At 38.9% G+C, this 19,161-nt stretch overlaps 1 protein-coding gene across 10 annotated transcripts in view; it reads left to right on the top strand.

The window, feature by feature from the left end:
- The window catches only part of Rbcn-3A (rabconnectin-3 alpha), a 237,540-nt gene that overhangs the window by 192,351 nt on the left and 26,028 nt on the right, over window positions 1–19,161 (top strand). For all 10 annotated transcript variants that reach the window (XM_070098327.1, XM_070098328.1, XM_070098325.1 and 7 more), the window contains 2 exons: window positions 677–759; window positions 6,877–6,968. In XM_070098327.1, the coding sequence (XP_069954428.1) occupies window positions 677–759; window positions 6,877–6,968 (175 nt within the window). The remainder of the gene's footprint in view (window positions 1–676; window positions 760–6,876; window positions 6,969–19,161) is intronic.

Here is a 19,161-nt window from a genome sequence, read left to right as displayed (position 1 = left end):
TTCCATTATTTATGCTTAGATTTCTTTCATTTTTGGTGTACGTTAAGAAGCGTCTTTCCATCATACATTGCCCAAGTTTCAATAAGATAGTCCAACAAACAAATGAGATACAATTCCCGAGATCAAGAGCAAGAGTCCCTCACCAGTGTCAGGGAACCTGCCTTGAGGCCTGCTCGCTTGTGGAAATTTTGCTCGTGTATGGAATAAAAAAATCGACTCATCGACTGCTCGTATTTGGAAAAACTCACACGTGGACACGTTCGCAAGTAGAGGTTCCACTGTATAATATAGGAAAGGCTTGGGATGTGAGTAATGAACAGAGAAAAATGTTGCTTTAGTGCCAGGAAAGTCTACATTGTTTATTTTGCACTCTATTATTAAATTGGTATTTTTTAATTATGTGTAAAATTGGCCAAATTACATTTTTTTGTGCTTAATAGAATGGAAGGCATGCTAGCAAAATAGCTAACTTTGCTCCTGCATAATTCCATAAGTTTTCCATCAAATTTTGTACTTTTGGTGTCATTGCCTCCAGAAAAAGTTTCCTTGCCTTTTCAGAAGAAAATTTTTTTTTTTAAGGTATATCTTTGGATATACCTTATTGCAATAATAAGTGGCAGAGTACTGGAAAATGAGACAGCTGAGGAACTAATATTATGTGTGTCAATTTTTTCAGAGAACCAGACAGTGTGCCATCATCAAACTTCTTGGTTGTACAGACTCCTATGGATAAGAATATTTTGGATCCTACCAAGGGAGGTAGGTCTGCTTATTTTTTTTACTACCTCATAGGTAGTAAAGCAATAGAGATATAGTAAGGAACATGTACTTGTTCTTTGTCATTCAAACAAACTGCAGATGATGATCTTTTGTCAGAACAAAAAGGCACAATACCATGACTAGAACAATACACAACCCGCACATAGGAGAAAGAAACTTACAATGACATTTTGGTCCAACTTGGACCATTAACTAGCCACACACTAACACAGGAAGATAAGGGAACCATTTTATATATACTGGCTCCCATACCTTCGTGTGTTAGCGTGCAACTTGTTAATGGTTCAAGTCGGACTGAAGTGCCATCATAAGTTTCTTGCGCTTACATGCAGCTTATTTGTGTAACTTTTACTAGGTAATGAATGCTTATCAGTATTCAGAAGAGTAGTTTTGCTTGTATGATAAACATCAAATGGTTCTGCACATTGAAGGGAAATGGATGCGAATGCATTAGGATACGTTTATTTAAAATGTTTTGGTACTTGGAACATAATCACTTTAAATACATGAAGAGTTTGATAGGAGATGGGATCTATATATTGGTAGTCAGTGAAGGATGCCAGAATTAAAGAATGACTTACAACTCTCACGTGTCATGTTTGTCAATTTTTAAATTGTCAGTTTTTACAAATACAGTGGACTCCCAGTTTACGATCAGCTCCCAATGCGACCAATTATGTAAGTGTATTTATGTAAGTGCGTTTGTATGTGTATGTTTGGGGGTCTGAAATGGACTAATTGTAGACAGCCTGTACTGTCTGCACAGACAGCCTATGCTGTCTGCCAGCTTAGTTCATATTTTGCTCCATGCTGGTGCTACCACCTATAGGCATTGCCACTTCAGCCTGCCTGCCCTTGCCTCACTCTCACTCTCACAGCGGCCTAGCAGGAAGACACAAGGCCTACTCCTAGTTCTCGTGGGATGGCCCTGCTCGGGCCATGGGCACAACACACAAGCCTGTGTACCCACCACGACTTAACAATAAAGTAAGAAGCCTCCGAAGACGTATCATTTACTCCCTGCTACCAGAACACCAAATAATCCTTTTATATAATCTAATTCACAATATTCCTTATGGGAACAAATTCAGTCAGTACTGGTACCTGAACATACTTCTGGAATGAAATAATATCGTAAACCGGGGGTCCACTGTACAGTGGACCCCCGGTTTGCGATGGCATTGGTATCCGATAAATCCGGTATTTGGTACATTTTAATGCAAAAATTTTGCCTCGGTTCCCGTTAAAAAACCCGGTATATGCGATTCATCAGAGACGTGTCCACGTGTGGCCTGAACTGCCCCATGTGTGCCAGTGTTTACAAGTCAGCCATTGTGCTCGCATCTAAGGATACATTCGGCACATTCCATATTATTACAGTGTTTTTGGTGCTTGTTTCTGCAAAATATGTCACCATGTGCCCCAAAAAAGTTTTTAGTGCCAACCCTTCGAGAAAAAGAGTGCTGATGACTATTGAAATGAAGCAAGAGATAATTGCAAAGTACGAAAGTGGAGTGCGTGTGTCGGAGCTGGCCAGGTTGTATACAAAACCCCAATCAACCATCGCTACTATAGTGTTGTAGATGAATGGTTCAGAGAACCGACATGTTGATAAATTAGACACATGCGCAACTCTTGGGTATCTTTATTGAGGAAACGTTTCGCCACACAGTGGCTTCATCAGTCCATACAAAGGAGAATCTTGAAGAACAGGAGGAGAATGAGGTAATCAGTCCCTCAACCTTGAGTCGATGTGCTCAGTCCATCAATCTTGAATAGAATACGGCATAAGTGTGGAGAAGGAGCTTATAAACCGTAGGCAGGAGAGGTGCAGCAGTCGTAGGTGGTGTCGCATTTGTTCAATGTGGAAGTAGGTCGTGCCCAAGGGTTAGGCAAGCAAAGAATTCCCAAGTATTAAGATCCCAAGAAGTTGCAGTGTCTGACAGGATTGTAGATGAATGGTTCAGAGAACCGACACGTTGATAAATTAGACACATGTGCAACTCTTGGGGTATCTTTATTGAAGAAACGTTTCGCCACCCAGTGGCTTGCCTAACCTGGCACAGTGGCTTGCCTAAGCCTTGGGCACGACCTACTTCCACATTGAACAAATGTGACACCACCTACGACTGCTACACCTCTCCTGCCTACGGTTTATAAGCTCCTTCTCCACACTTATGCCGTATTCTATTCAAGATTGATGGACTGACCACATCGACTCAAGGTTGAGGGACTGATTACCTCATTCTCCTGTTCTTCAAGATTCTCCTTTGTATGGACTGATGAAGCCACTGTGTGGCAAAACGTTTCCTCAATAAAGATACCCCAAGAGTTGCACATGTGTCTAATTTATCAACGTGTCAGTTCTCTGAACCATTCATCTACAATCCTGTCAGAGACTGCAACTTCTTGGGATCTTAATACTTGGGAATTCTTCGCTTGCCTAACCCTTGGGCATGACCTACTTCCACATTGAACAAATGTGACACCACCTATGACTGCTGCACCTCTCCTCCCTACGGTTTATAAGCTCCTCTGCACTTACGCCGTATTCTATTCAAGATTGATGGACTGACCACATCGACTCAAGGTTGAGGGACTGATTACCTCATTCTCCTGTTCTTCAAGATTCTCCATTGTATGGACTGATGAAGCCACTGTGTGGCAAAAAGTTTCCTCAATAAAGATACCAAAGAGTTGCACATGTGTCTAATTTAGCTACTATAGTGACCAGGAAAATGGCAATCAAGGAAGCTGTTGTTGCAAAAGGTGCAACTGTGATTACGAAACAGCGACTGCAAGCGTTAGAAGATGCTGAGAGACTGTTATTAGTGTGGATAAATGAAAAACAGATAGCAGGAGATAGCATCTCTCAAGCGATCATTTGTGAAAAGGCTAGGCAGTTGCATGACGATTTGGTAAAGAAATATTGCCTGCAACTAGTGGTGATGTGAGTGAATTTAAGGCCAGCAAAGGTTGGTTTGAAAGATTTAAGAATCGTAGTGGCATACATAGTATGATTAGGCATGGTGAGGCTGCCAGTGACTCTCAAGCTGGTCCTAGTGGCATTAAGAGAAGAAGGGAAGTAACCCCGGAAAAGAACTTGCTACCTCAAGTCTTATTGGAAGGGGATTCCCCTTCTGAACAATAAGTTCGACACTCTCCCCTCCTCCCATCCCATCAATCATCACCAGTTAGTAGAGTACTACAAACTGTGCATGTCTTCTTCATTTTGTGTGCATTAAACTTAATATTTCATGTGGTAAAAATTTTTTTTTCATACTTTTGGGTGTCTTGCACGGATTAATTTGATTTCCATTATTTCTTATGGGGAAAATTGATTCGCTTTTCGATAATTTTGGTTTACGATGAGCTCTCAGGAATGGATTAATATCGCAAACCGGGGGTCCGCTGTAAGTACAGTTATACCCCGCTTTACATTATTTTGGCCTGCATCAAATTTCCCTTTACGCCACTCTTCTAATGTAAATTTCAGTTCAGCGAATGTCATTATGTCCAACTTTACATCACTCAGCAACGTCACCCACATCATAATTTTTTTAAATTATGTTCGTTATTCTTTAAAATATGACTCAAATGTGTTTCTAGTGTTCTTTAAGGTTTAGCAGTGGTTATATTCTTTCGCTAGTTATTTATGCTAGATTTACGGTGTTTGTCGTCATTTTAAGACATAATGTCCAGTTTGTCAAAAACCAGGTTGTCAAAAACCAGGTTATGTCATGGCTCTTGGAACCATTTAATAATATAGGGCAGAATATGACTGAAACATTCTCTGGAGAGGGAGCATGGATACAGGGGTCATTCCACAGTCACTAAAAACAACAGACAAAGTCCCACTCCACAAAGGTGGCAGTAAAGCGTTTGTAAAGAGTTACAAACCAGTAGCACTAGAGGTTATAAAGCAGAATAATGTTCTATAAGTGGCAAGCATGTGTGAGTGTGTTAGATAGGAGTGAATGGAGATGAATGATATTTGGGACCTGACGAGCTGTTGGAGTGTGAGCAGGGTAATATTTAGTGAAGGGATTCAGGGAAACCGGTTATTTTTATTTAGCAGGACTTGAGTACTGGAAATGGGAAGTACAATGGCTGCACCCTAAAGGAGGGGTTTGGGATATTGGCAGGTTAGAGGGATATGTTGTGTATTCTTATACATACCATTCCATGGGCGGGATTGAACCCGCGGCCAGAGAGTCTCAAAACTCCAGACCATCGCGTTAGCCACTGGACCAGCTAGCTACAATAAGATTCGTCCAACTAGGTATATTTCTACACCATAGGAAGGTTAGCATAGGCACCACTGTGACCACAAATGCAAGTTTTTACAGACGAATCTCCAGCTAGTGTGGCCGTGACGAACTTGCATTTGTGGTCACAGTGGTGCCTATGCTAACCTTCCTATGGTGTAGAAATATACCTAGTTGGATGAATCTTATTGTGGCTAGCTGGTCCAGTGGCTAACGCGACGGTCTGGAGTTTTGAGACTCTCTGACTGCGGGTTCAATCCCGCCTGTGGTATGGTTTGTTTGCAATCGTGTCATTACGATTTCTTATACATATATGCTTCTCAACTGTTGTGTTCTGGGAACCTCTGCAAAAAGTGATTGTGTATGATTGAGGTGAAAGTGTTGAATGATCATGAAAGTATTTTCTTTTTGGGGATTTTCTTTCTTTTTGGGTCACCCTGCCTCAGTGGGAGACTGCTAACTTGTTAAAAAAAAAAAAAAAAAAAAAGTGGTAGTGCACTGTCCTGGAAAACATTCAAGATTATCCTTCTGTGTGGAAACAAGGGTAAATATTGTGATGGTAAATATTATTAAAAAATTAGCTTGCTCTAATGGGGTACATTATTCCTAGTCTGTGTAACATCTGACATAGTGCTGTTAATATTTTACAAATTGTTTAAGGTATAGTATTATGCTACTACCCATGAGCATGGCTACTGAATATAAGACAAGCATGCTGTATTAAGTTAAGATCCATAGTATTATTTCTTAATCCACAAGGTTGTCTCCCACAACTGCAACTTGCATATGTTGTTATAGCCTCTTGAGTGTAAATACAATATTACCTTTTAGATGACTTAATTGTACAACAACTGATCCAAAAATATTGCAGAATGTTAGCCATAATATGTCTGAGCACGGGTGTCACTAGAACTTGAACATATTCCCTATTTTGTCCACTGAAACATGGAGTTCCATATCTATTAGTTCATTATCCAATTATTTCACCCATAGCATCCTTGCATATGCTATGAGCAGAGCAGTATCCCTCATCCTTAAATCACTTTGCTCTATACACTTTATTTTTCACTGCAGACTGACCATATCTCAGTTACCAGGGAAGCTGAATGAGAATCAAGGAAGCATAGAAAGAGAACCATTGAAAGTATTAGTGAACTCCATATAAAAAATCTGATCTCTAAATAAGTTACTACTCTATAAATAGTAAATGGGAAATGTGAGTATTAGAAACAATAAAGAGATAAAGGAAAGATAAAAAAAAAAGTGGAAAAACAAGAACTATTAAAAGCTATAATGAAAAGTTTAAAGAGTGAATAGGGAAGGAATGTGTCAAAAGTTGCAAGTGTGTGGAATAGGTAGTGATGGTGAAAGTGTTTCTCATTTTTTTGGGTCATCCTGCCTTGGTGGGAGATGACCAGTGTGTTAAAAAAAAAAATGTACCCAATAAGTTTTGGATTTGATCCTCTTATCAAAATAATGATCACTAGAAATAACTACAGTGGACCCCCGGTTAACGATATTTTTTCACTCCAGAAGTATGTTCAGGTGCCAGTACTGACCGAATTTGTTCCCATAAGGAATATTGTGAAGTAGATTAGTCCATTTCAGACCCCCAAACATACACATACAAACGCACTTACATAAATACACTTACATAATTGGTCGCATTTGGAGGTGATCGTTATGCGGGGGGTCCACTGTATTGGTGTTTGTCTAGGTGTTATCATCTAGGGAAGTGATTGTACAAACTGATTCAGATTTTAAAAAGTTTTACATTATTATTTTAAGCCAATGCAAAGTGATAACTTGTAATATATTTATTGTATAGGTATTGATGGGCATTTGTCGTCGTCATCAAGCATCAACCTCTCAGGCATGGGCGGACCTTCTATTGGACAGACAGGAAGAGGCACTAATGTGGTGAGTTCATTTCTTAAAACTTTTCATATTAAGCCAGTCAATAAAATCATAATTATATGCTTAAATTTTCCCATCATGATTAATGAATATGTTTGCTTTTTAATATTCTATATTTTCCTGTATTTTCTTCTACAGAAGCTAGAAAATCTTGAATACAGGTACAGTAGGTCCTTGACTTATAATGTTCCTTTCTTACAATATTGGAACTTGGTCAACAAAGACTTAAGAACATGACAAACTTGCTCTTATCATTTATAGGACTATTTGTTATTTACTTAAAACTGCATTATAAATATTTTATATTTTTACCAAATTTATTCATACTTTGTATATGTTCATTTTATGCAAGAATAGAGAATTCACATTTGTTTGGTTGACATTGGTCAGTAACTATAGACTTGCTACAATTTTCTTGAGGCTCACTTGGTTACCTATACTGTATTTTTTTTCTCCAGATAGTTGCATACTTTTGTATATAAATTTTATGTAGAGAAAGCTCACATTTGTTTGGTAGAGATCGGTCAAGAACTTTAAATTTTTTTAACACTTGGGCCATTTCCCACCAGGGCAGGATAACCCAAAAAAGAAGAAACACTTTCATCATCACTCCCTTTGTCACTGTCTTGCCAGAGGCATGGCAATACTGCAGTTCAAAAACTGCAACATATCACTGTTGTTAGTCATGATTTTCTTAAGGCTGTAGTAATTGGAAGTAGATGTTAGCACCTACTGGACATGTCAGTGTGAGGGACAAGATAGCCAGCAGGGGCTCACTACAACCTCCCTCAAACAATTATATTAATTGTTACCTTCCAACATTACATGCCTACCTATGCTCTTGCCCTTTCTTCCTTCCCTTTCTTCCTTCCCTTTCTTCCTTCCCTTTCTTCCTTCCCTTTCTTCCTTCCCTTTCTTCCTTCCCTTTCTTCCTTCCCTTTCTTCCTTCCCTTTCTTCCTTCCCTTTCTTCCTTCCCTTCCTTCCTTCCCTTCCTTCCCTTTCTTCCCTTCCTTCCCTCCTAGCTGTGAGAGAATCCAGTTGCTGCCTGCCCCTGCACACATGTACTGTACTGTATACTGTGTTATAGCTTTCTTCTGTTTATTAAACAATATTAATACTACTGTAAGCAAAAAGGAAGATTATTGAATGTAATCTTGGGTAAATATTCTTAGTGAAACCAAATAGATGACATTGACAGGGACTATCATTGCTGAGGAACACATCCTTCATAATAACATGGGTTCCTCCTGATTAAAAAACTTCTTCTCAACAATGGACATACAAACAATTTTCATGAAAAACTTAATGTCTTACATCAAGAACCTACTTTATATTTAGAGTTATAAATGATGGTTGGTATGATTAATCAAAATTATGTTACTTGACAGTTTCTATTTCTAATTTTGCTTTTAAAATTTTGCTCTCAGTGTTATCATATGTAAATATTTCATAATGAAAATTGTTTCTTTGAAACCATTATTGGTCACAGAAAATATTTGAAAATTGTACAAACAGTATATACCATGCTGTAATTTTTTTTATTTTATTTTAGGCCTGTTTATCTTGAATCTGTTATTAGTACACTAACCACTTTTAACTTTTCATTACACACATTAACATATGTAACAGGCAGATGCATTCTTTAGCCTTTACTAAACCATTAAATTAGAGTGTACATAGTTACAAGAAAACTAGCAGCCATAGCAAATAATCTAACAAGCTATTTAACCCTTTCAGGGTCCAAGGCCAAAATCTGAAGTCACGCACCAGTGTCCAAGAATTTAAAAAAAAAAATTTTTATTTTTTCTTATGAAATCGTAGAAAATCTTTTTGTGAAGGTAATAAAACAAAAGGTACGAAATTTGGTGGAAAATTGACGAAATTATGCTCTCGCGAATTTTGATGTGTCAGCGATATTTACGAATCGGTGATTTTGCCGACTTTGACTCCCATTTTAGGCCAATTACATTATTCCAATCAACCAAATTCTTAGCTATTTCACTAGTATTACTTCTATTCTATCGATTGAGCACAAGAAATCGCCAAGTCAACTGTTTCAACTACAAAATAAAGTGATCGGAAATTGTTAATTTGGCCAATTTAACACAAAGTTCAAAATATTCCAGTTTCAAAATAGGCTCCAGAATAAACAATGTAGGTATTCCTGGAACTAAACTAACATTTCCTCTGTTCATTAGTTACATTTTGAGGCTTTACAAATAAATGCCATTTTGATTTTTTATTCACATAATGAATTTTTATTCACACCAAAAAATAGAAGATTTACTGTTATGCAATACTATAATAATTGTATAAATATCATCACCATATTTGTGAATGTATATTAGACCCACCAGCTGACGTGTATTAGATGTGTGAGGTCGTTTGTTTACTCTTGAATATCGGCAAAAATTTAACATTTCCGCTACTTTGAGCTCAGTTTCAAGCCATTTCCAGTGCTAAAACCAATCAAAATCATCTCTATTTCTGTAATATGTCTCTCATTCTATCAAATGAGACCAAGAAATCGCAAATACAACTATAAAAAACATACGAAAAAACACTGCAAAGTCGCTGTTTTAATCGAAAAATCATGATTTCAGTTTTTTTCTCTCATTATACACAGTGTGCTGCAGGATCTGTTTTATGTGGTGCACACATACCACATAAATGTATTCTCTCATATCTAGGCCCAAATGTACCACTCACAGTTTATCAGAGTGAGCTGAGCTCATGGCGTAGATCTACGGTTTGGACACTCACCGTAAAGCCGTAGATCTACGGGACGGACCCTGAAAGGGTTAAAACAATTTCTTATCAGAAAATTGTTCTTTAGGTTTTTCCTGTTGTTAATGCAGTTTTTGTTAATGTTTAGACTGGGCACATCACTCCATAAAACCATCAATACGCTCAACTGGCTGTGTATATATACACTTTCCATTTATTCACATACATTATAGGTACTGTATTATGTTATTTGACGGTGCAAAAGCCTATGTATTGTTTAATAGAATATTGTACATTATCTCTAACCATATTCTTTATGTGTAAGACTAACATAACATTGGGACATAAATACATACAAATTTATGTATTGTAGGTAGTAGGTTGGTAGACAGCAACCACCCAGGGAGGTACTACCATCCTGCCAAGTGAGTGTAAAATGAAAGCCTGTAATTGTTTTACATGATGGTAGGATTGCTGGTGTCTTTTGTCTGTCTCGTAAACATGCAAGATTTCAGGTATGTCTTGCTGCTACTTCTTACACTTAGGTCACACTACACATACATTTTTTTTTTTTTTTTTTTTTTTTTTTTTTTTTTTTTTTTTTTTTTTTTTTTTTTTTTTTCCCAACAAGTCGGCCGTCTCCCACCAAGGCCGGGTGACCCAAAAAGAAAGAAAATCCCCAAAAAGGTAATACTTTCATCATCATTCAACACTTTCACCTCACTCACACATAATCACTGTTTTTGCAGAGGTGCTCAGAACACAACAGTTTAGAAACCTATACGTATAAACATGTACGTATAAACATATTCCTCCAAACTGCTACTATCCCAAACCCCTCCTTTAGAGCGCAGGCATTGTACTTCCCATTTCCAGGACTCAAGTCCGGCTATATAAAAATAACCGGTTTCCCTGAATCCCTTCACTAAATATTACCCTGCTCACACTCCAACAGATCATCAGGTCCCAAATACCATTCGTCTCCATTCACTCCTATCGAACACGCTCATGCACGCCTGCTGGAAGTCCAAGCCCCTTGCCCACAAAACCTCCCTAACCCCTTACTTCCAACCTTTTCGAGGACGACCCCTACCCCGCCTTCCTTTCTTCTACAGATTTAAATGCTCTCCATGTCATTCTACTTTGATCCATTCTCTCTAAATGACCAAACCACCTCAACAACCCCTCTTCAGTCCTCTGACTAATACTTTTATTAATTCCACACCTTCTCCTAATTTCCACACTCCGAATTTTCTGCATAATATTTACACCACACATTGCCCTTAGACAAGACATCTCCACTGCCTCCAACCGCCTCCTCGCTGCTGCATTCACAACCCAAGCTTCACACCCATATAAGAGTGTTGGTACTACTATACTTTCATACATTCCCTTCTTTGCCTCCATAGATAACGTTTTTTGACTCCACATATACCTCAACGCACCACTCACCTTTTTTCCCTCATCAATTCTATGATTAACCTCATCCTTCATAAATCCATCCGCCGACACGTCAACTCCCAAGTATCTGAAAACATTCACTTCTTCCATACTCCTCCTTCCCAATTTGATATCCAATTTTTCTTTATCTAAATCATTTGATACCCTCATCACCTTACTCTTTTCTATGTTCACTTTCAACTTTCTACCTTTACACACACTCCCAAACTCATCCACTAACCTTTGCAATTTTTCTTTAGAATCTCTCATAAGCACAGTATCATCAGCAAAAAGTAACTGTGTTAATTCCCATTTTGTATTTGATTCCCCATAATTTAATCCCACCCCTCTCCTGAACACCCTAGCATTTACTTCTTTTACAACCCCATCTATAAATATATTAAATAACCATGGTGACATTACACATCCCTGTCTAAGACCTACTTTTACAGGGAAGTAGTCTCCCTCTCTTCTACACACCCTAACCTGAGCCTCACTATCCTCATAAAAACTCTTTACAGCATTTAGTAACTTACCACCTATTCCATATATGTACTTGCAACATCTGCCACATTGCTCTCCTATCCACTCTATCATATGCCTTTTCTAAATCCATAAATGCATATACAGTGGACCCCCACATAACGATATTATTTCAATCCAGAAGTCTGTTTGGGTGCCGTTATAGACCGAATTTGTTCCCATAAGAGATATTGTGAATTAGATTAGTCCATTTCAGACCCCCAAAAATACACCTACAAAAGCACTTACAAAAATACACTTACATAATTGGTCGAGTTGGGAGCTGATCATTATGCAGGGGTCCACTGTATATACACGCCCCTCTGGGTTTTCTTCTATTTTCTTTCTAGTTCTTGTTCTTGTTTGTTTCCTCTTAAATCCAGGAGGAAGTGGAACAGAATTCATCCTCCATAAGCCATGCGTGTTGTAAGAGGCGACTACTAGCCCCTTGCTGGGAGCAAGGGGCTAGTGACCTCTTCTCCTGTATATATTACTAAATGTAATAAGAGAAACTTTCATTTTTCGTTTTGGACCGTCCCGCCTCGGTGGGATATGGCCGGTGTGTTGAAAGAAGAAATTTATGTGTGTGTTTGCACTTGTGTAGTTAAACTTGCCAAGCTATAATGTGCCTCTTACTTAACCATTGCCATGAATTATCAGCCATAAGTCAGCTTGGATCATTAGATAATGGGTATATGATGCCAAAAAAAATCATAGAAGATAATGCAGTTATTTTAGGCTTTCAGTTTTGTTTGAAAGAAAAATTAGGCTCTTTTTTTTTTTACAGATTCAAAGGACTGCTAATATTTCCATTTATAAACCAGTGTACAGATCACCAGTCTTACACAAGTGTACAGATCATCAGTCTTACACAAGTGTGCAGATCACCAGTCTTACACAAGTGCGCAGATCACCAGTCTTACACAAGTGCACAGATCACCAGTCTTACACAGGTGCGCAGATCACCAGTCTTACACAAGTGTGCAGATCACCAGTCTTACACAAGTGCACAGATCACCAGTCTTACACAAGTGTACAGATCACCAGTCTTACACAAGTGTGCAGATCACCAGTCTTACACAAGTGCGCAGATCACCAGTCTTACACAAGTGTGCAGATCACCAGTCTTACACAAGTGCGCAGATCACCAGTCTTACACAAGTGCACAGATCACCAGTCTTACACAGGTGCGCAGATCACCAGTCTTACACAAGTGTGCAGATCACCAGTCTTACACAAGTGTGCAGATCACCAGTCTTACACAAGTGTGCAGATCACCAGTCTTACACAAGTGTGCAGATCACCAGTCTTACACAAGTGTACAGATCACCAGTCTTACACAAGTGCGCAGATCACCAGTCTTACACAAGTGTGCAGATCACCAGTCTTACACAAGTGTGCAGATCACCAGTCTTACACAAGTGTGCAGATCACCAGTCTTACACAAGTGTGCAGATCACCAGTCTTACACAAGTGTGCAGATCACCAGTCTTACACAAGTGTGCAGATCACCAGTCTTACACAAGTGTGCAGATCACCAGTCTTACACAAGTGTGCAGATCACCAGTCTTACACATATGCACAGATCACCAGTCTTACACAAGTGTGCAGATCACCAGTCTTACACAAGTGCACAGATCACCAGTCTTACACAAGTGTGCAGATCACCAGTCTTACACAAGTGTGCAGATCACCAGTCTTACACAAGTGTGCAGATCACCAGTCTTACACATATGCACAGATCACCAGTCTTACACAAGTGTGCAGATCACCAGTCTTACACAAGTGCACAGATCACCAGTCTTACACAAGTGTGCAGATCACCAGTCTTACACAAGTGTGCAGATCACCAGTCTTACACAAGTGCACAGATCACCAGTCTTACACAAGTGCACAGATCACCAGTCTTACACAAGTGTGCAGATCACCAGTCTTACACATATGCACAGATCACCAGTCTTACACAAGTGTGCAGATCACCAGTCTTACACAAGTACACAGATCACCAGTCTTACACGAGTACACAGATCACCAGTCTTACACAAGTACACAGATCACCAGTCTTACACAAGTACAGAGATCACCAGTCTTATACAAGTACACAGATCACCAGTCTTACACAAGTACACAGATCACCAGTCTTACACAAGTACACAGATCACCAGTCTTACACAAGTACACAGATCACCAGTCTTACACAAGTGCACAGATCACCAGTCTTACACAAGTGCACAGATCACCAGTCTTACACAAGTGCACAGATCACCAGTCTTACACAAGTGCACAGATCACCAGTCTTACACAAGTGCACAGATCACCAGTCTTACACAAGTGCACAGATCACCAGTCTTACACAAGTGCACAGATCACCAGTTTTACACAAGTACAGAGATCACCAGTCTTACACAAGTACAGAGATCACCAGTCTTACACAAGTACACAGATCACCAGTCTTACACAAGTACACAGATCACCAGTCTTACACAAGTACACAGATCACCAGTCTTACACAAGTACAGAAGACTACCAGTAGGGTCCACGCTTGTTAATTTAATACCTTCATGTACATAATTCACTTAAATAATACCTGCACATACATAATACCTGCACATACATAATACCTGCACATACATAATACCTGCAGATACATAATACCTACATGTACATAATGCCTACACATACGTAACACCTGCATGTACATAATACGTACACATATATAATACCTACACATAAGTATTATAGCATAATACCAGTATTTAATTACTTTAGTTTTTCTGTTATTTTTTTTGTTTACATTTTAAATATAATGATTATGGTGAATATAGACTCAAAAGTAAGTACATAGATTTTAATGAATTAAACCATTTTATCAAGATTGAGTTGTTTGGCGACTAGTTTAGCGCTGCACAAGCCTTAAGTCCAGCAAAAACTGATAAACATGCACATAATGTTCTGAATTTTTTCCCCATATAATTTTTGTATTGGGTTTTGTATTTATAAGATAGTATACGAATAACTCTTATATAGGAGACTGAAACTTGTGATGTTTTGCTCTAACTTGAACCATTAACTGGTGTGACTAGTTAATGGCCCAAGTCAGACTGAAATGTGGTCATAAGTTTGTGTGTGTGTGTGTGGGTTATGTGTGTGTTATTCCAGTTACAGTATTGTGCCTTTTTATTCTTTATAAGATAGTGATTACAACTTCAGGAATATACTGTAGACTTTTGAGTAATGTTTTGGTTTTTTCCTAAAAATTGGTTCATTATTTGAATTTATGTGATCTAAAGAGAAAAACTTATAGGGAAAAATGTTTGAGTCTTGGACCTCCAAAAAACAGCTTTTTAAAAATAGACTAAAATGTTTAAAGAAACTATCTTATTTTTTTTAAATTCTGGCTGTTATTGCTTGTGTGTGTGTGTGTGTGTGTGTGTGTGTGTGTGCACGTTTGTATGTGTGTGTGTGTGTGTGTGTTTGTGTGTGTTTGTGTGTGTGTGTGTGTTTGTGTGTGCACGTTTGTGTGTGTGTGTGTGTGTGTGTGTGTGTGTGTGTGTGTGTGTGTGTGCATGCATTTGTGTGTGTGTTTGTGTGTGCATTTGTGTGTGCATTTGTGTGTGTTTGTGTGTGTGTGTGCGCACGTGTGAGCGCATGCGAGTGTGTGTGTGTGTGTGGGAGGGAGTGGGGGGGAATCATCAATGTGGCCCTACTGGGCTGAGATGGATGACTGTGATTCTTGTGTTGATGTAATGCAGAGATGTTGAAAGTTTGTTTGTACTGTAGTGCTCAAGTAGTCTGTAAGTCATCGCTGTTCTAAATTACCCAACAGTTCTTATACAGTTGATAGAGCTTCATCAGTTACTCCAGATGCCACTTTGTCAGAGCAAGGATTCTACATGTATCAATGGTCTTCTTGATGGAAAAAGTTTGCAAAGACACAAATGTAGAAAGTCCTTCATTCTTCTTTCAACACACCGGCCGTGTCCCACCGAGGCGGGGTGGCCCAAAAGGAAAAACGAAAGTTTCTCCTTTTACATTTAGTAATATGTACAAGAGAAGAGGTTACTAGCCCCTTGCTTCCGGCATTTTAGTCGCCTCTTACGACACACATGGCTTATGGAGGAAGAATTCTGTTCCACTTCCCCATGGAGATAAGAGGAAATAAACAAGAACAAGAACTAGAAAGAAAATAGAAGAAAACCCAGAGGGGCGTGTATATATATGCTTGTACATGTATGTGTAGTGTGACCTAAGTGCAAGTAGAAGTAGCAAGACGTGCCCAAAATCTTGCATGTTTATGAGACAGACAAAAGACACCAGCAATCCTACCATCATGTAAAACAATTACAGGCTTTTGTTTTACTCGCTTGGCAGGACGGTAGTACCTCCCTGGGCGGTTGCTGTCTACCAACCTACTACCTAGGAAAGTCCTTCATGTGTACATTTAACCAAAATACTGTACTGGTCTTTTTAAAGTTAATAACAGATGTGAGAGAATAGCTTGTATGATCCCCAAAGCGTGATTTCACGAGTGGGTTGTCATGGGCTTAAGTGTGAGCAAAATTACTTGAAGTATAGATCTTGTGCACTGCAGGGGGCCTACTGACCCATACTAGCTTATTGTATTTCAGTAAAATGTACTCTGGAGGCGTAGATGAAGTAAACATCCTCTTGTTTTGTTTGGTAGTTTTAGTTAATTTAATAATGGATGATTCCAGGCATCATCATCTCAGTGTGTCATGGTCCTGGTACAAAAGTTCAGCTTTTTTTTCATGCTATGAGGTGTGAATGTGAGTTACAATGGTGTTTGCAGGCATTGTTGGTGTTGTCTGTACAGAGATTATGTCTGTTCGTGTAAACAGACTGGTAGACTCCTAGCTGTGCCATGTGGAATTTTGTACACCCCTTTATTTTTGGGTTTGATGTATGGAGTCAGGGTCTTTGTAAATCCTGTATAGTTTTGTGGAAGTTATAGCAATGTCAGTGCTGTATTACTGAAAGATGGAGGACAGTGTGACAATACCTGCGAGTAATGTGTATCTTCGTGTTTAGTCTTTCTGTCCCCTGTTATTACATGGTATATCTTCGACTTTTTGCTTGCCGAGTAGAATTATATGTGGAGGAAATTTGAGGCTAGTAAAGGTGCTCCTCATGTAATTAATCTCCTCTTCTAAGAATTCTTCAGTGCAAACTCTGACTGCCCACAGGAAGAACTCAATCGATATTTTACTTTTGGTTTTGAAATTATAGTGGGATAAGAAAGGATGATGAGGTAGTCCTTGTTGGTAGATTTATGGTAAACTGCTTGTTTTAGGATCCCATTTTGTCTTAATAAGTCTGAAGTTTGTATAGAAAGAGGCTTGGTAATTAGTAATACATATTTTAAGAAAAAGAGGATAAGTATACAAGATATGATATTGGGCATAATGAAAATAATTTGTTGGAAATGGCAGAAGGAAAATGGCATAAGAGAGTAAGAGAGGAGGAAGTGTGGGTGAGATATAAGCAACTATTGGGAGAAAGGTGGGCTAATAGGAGTATAGGTAGTGTGGGGGTTGAAGAGGGGTGTGATAGTTTTAAAAATGCAGTGTTAGAATTTTGGGGCAGAAGGCTGTGGATATAGGAGGGTGGGTGTGGGAGGCAAAAGGAGTGATTGGTGGAATGATAAGGCAAAATAGGATGACTTGGAGGGTATATAAATCTGTAGTGGAGGGAAGGTGGGGTAGGGGTTGTCCTAAGAAAGGATGGAGGGAGGGGGTAAAGGAGGTTTTGAGTGCATGGGGCTTGGACATTCAGCAGGCATGTGTGAGCATGTTAAATAGGAGTGAGTGGAAACGAAAGGTTTTTGGGAATTGACGAGCTGTTGGAGTGTGAGAAGAGTAATGTTTTGTGAAACGATTCAGGGAAATCAGTTAGCCAGACTTGAGTCCTGGAGGTGGGAAGTAGTGCCTGCACTCTAAAGGAGGGGTTTGGGATATTTGCTGTTTAGAGTGACATCTAAATTGTCGTATCTGTGGTCCTCTGACAAGACAGTAATAGTGTAAATGATGGCAAAAGTGTTTCTTTTTTGGGTCACCCTGCCTCGTTGGAAGATGGCCAGCGTATTGAGGAAAGGCAGGGTATTATTTGCCTCCTCTGCTAGTGTAAGTTATATGGATGGTTCCACCTCATTAAGATGTTCTTGGAAGTGTGACAGGTTGAACCATCTGGTTATGATATAAACATAAATAATATACACATTACAGTAGGGCCGCCCCACTTATACGGCAGGTTAGGTTCCAGGCTACTGCCGTAAGCGGAAATCGCCGTAAAGTGGAACACCTTTTTTTTTTTCCCTTATAAATGCATACAAATACTAGATAACAAGTTTACACTAACATATATTAAGTTAGCAATGGAACTAGGCATCAAAAAACAACAAAAAAGTAAAATACACACATAGTGCACTCATTACTTACCTTAAAATATTTGTAGTCTTAGTCTAGGGTGAGACAAGTAGTATTTATTGTTAGAAATGAAGTGTGGTATGTATGGTAGTCAGCCGGGCTACCATACCAGGCCACCCCACCTGCACATAATATTCTCTTACATTTAAGCATCCCAGAGCGATAAAATGCATATACAGTTCACACATTGTTTACCTTAAAATATTTGTAGTCTTCTCCATGGGGAAGCGGAACAGAATTCTTCCTCCATAAGCCATGCGTGTCGTAAGAGGCGACTAAAATGCCAGGAGCAAGGGGCTAGTAACCCCTTCTCCTGTATGTATTACTAAATTTAAAAGGCGAAACATTCGTTTTTCCTTTTGAGCCACCCCACCTCAGTGGGAAATGGCTGGTGCATTGAAAGAAAGAAAGATTTGTAGTCTTAATCTAGGGTGAGATAAGCAGTATTTTTTGTAAGAAATAAAGTGCAGTATGTATGGTAGCCAGCCAGACCACCCCACCCACACATGCTATTCTATGATATTTAAGCACCCCAGAGTGATAAAATGCATATACAGTTCACTGATTACTTACCTTAAAATATTTGTAGTCTTAATATAGGGTCAGAGGCGAGTAAACGAGATAAAACGAATAAATGAGAGAGAGAGAGAGAGAGAGAGAGAGAGAGAATGAGTACTTCAGAGAGGACAGGCGCAGAGTTATGTAAACAAACCAGGTGAACGTAAGTTTTGTAAACAAAGTGTACACGTCTGGTTTGTGTACAAGTTACATTGTGTACAAGTTGTCTCTACATTGATATGGTAGAATAAATAAAGAAGAACAATCCCATTTTCATGTAACACCATTTTTAGAAGAAATGACGCTCTGAGTGAAGGCAATGGAAATAATTCACTCTGTCTGACCTTTTTGGGTTATCCCAGGTTCTCTACACATATGCTGCTATGTATGATAATCTATGTAGCTGTATTTGTGTATACCTGAATAAACTTACATACATACGAAAGGAGTAAGTAACACATTTTCTCTGATGTTGGACTAGAGAAAATGTTATTCTTGCCATTAC

Source organism: Cherax quadricarinatus, chromosome 62 (assembly GCF_038502225.1).
Source record: "Cherax quadricarinatus isolate ZL_2023a chromosome 62, ASM3850222v1, whole genome shotgun sequence".
Lineage (NCBI taxonomy): Eukaryota > Metazoa > Arthropoda > Malacostraca > Decapoda > Parastacidae > Cherax > Cherax quadricarinatus.
This window is presented reverse-complemented; position numbering and strand designations above follow the sequence as displayed.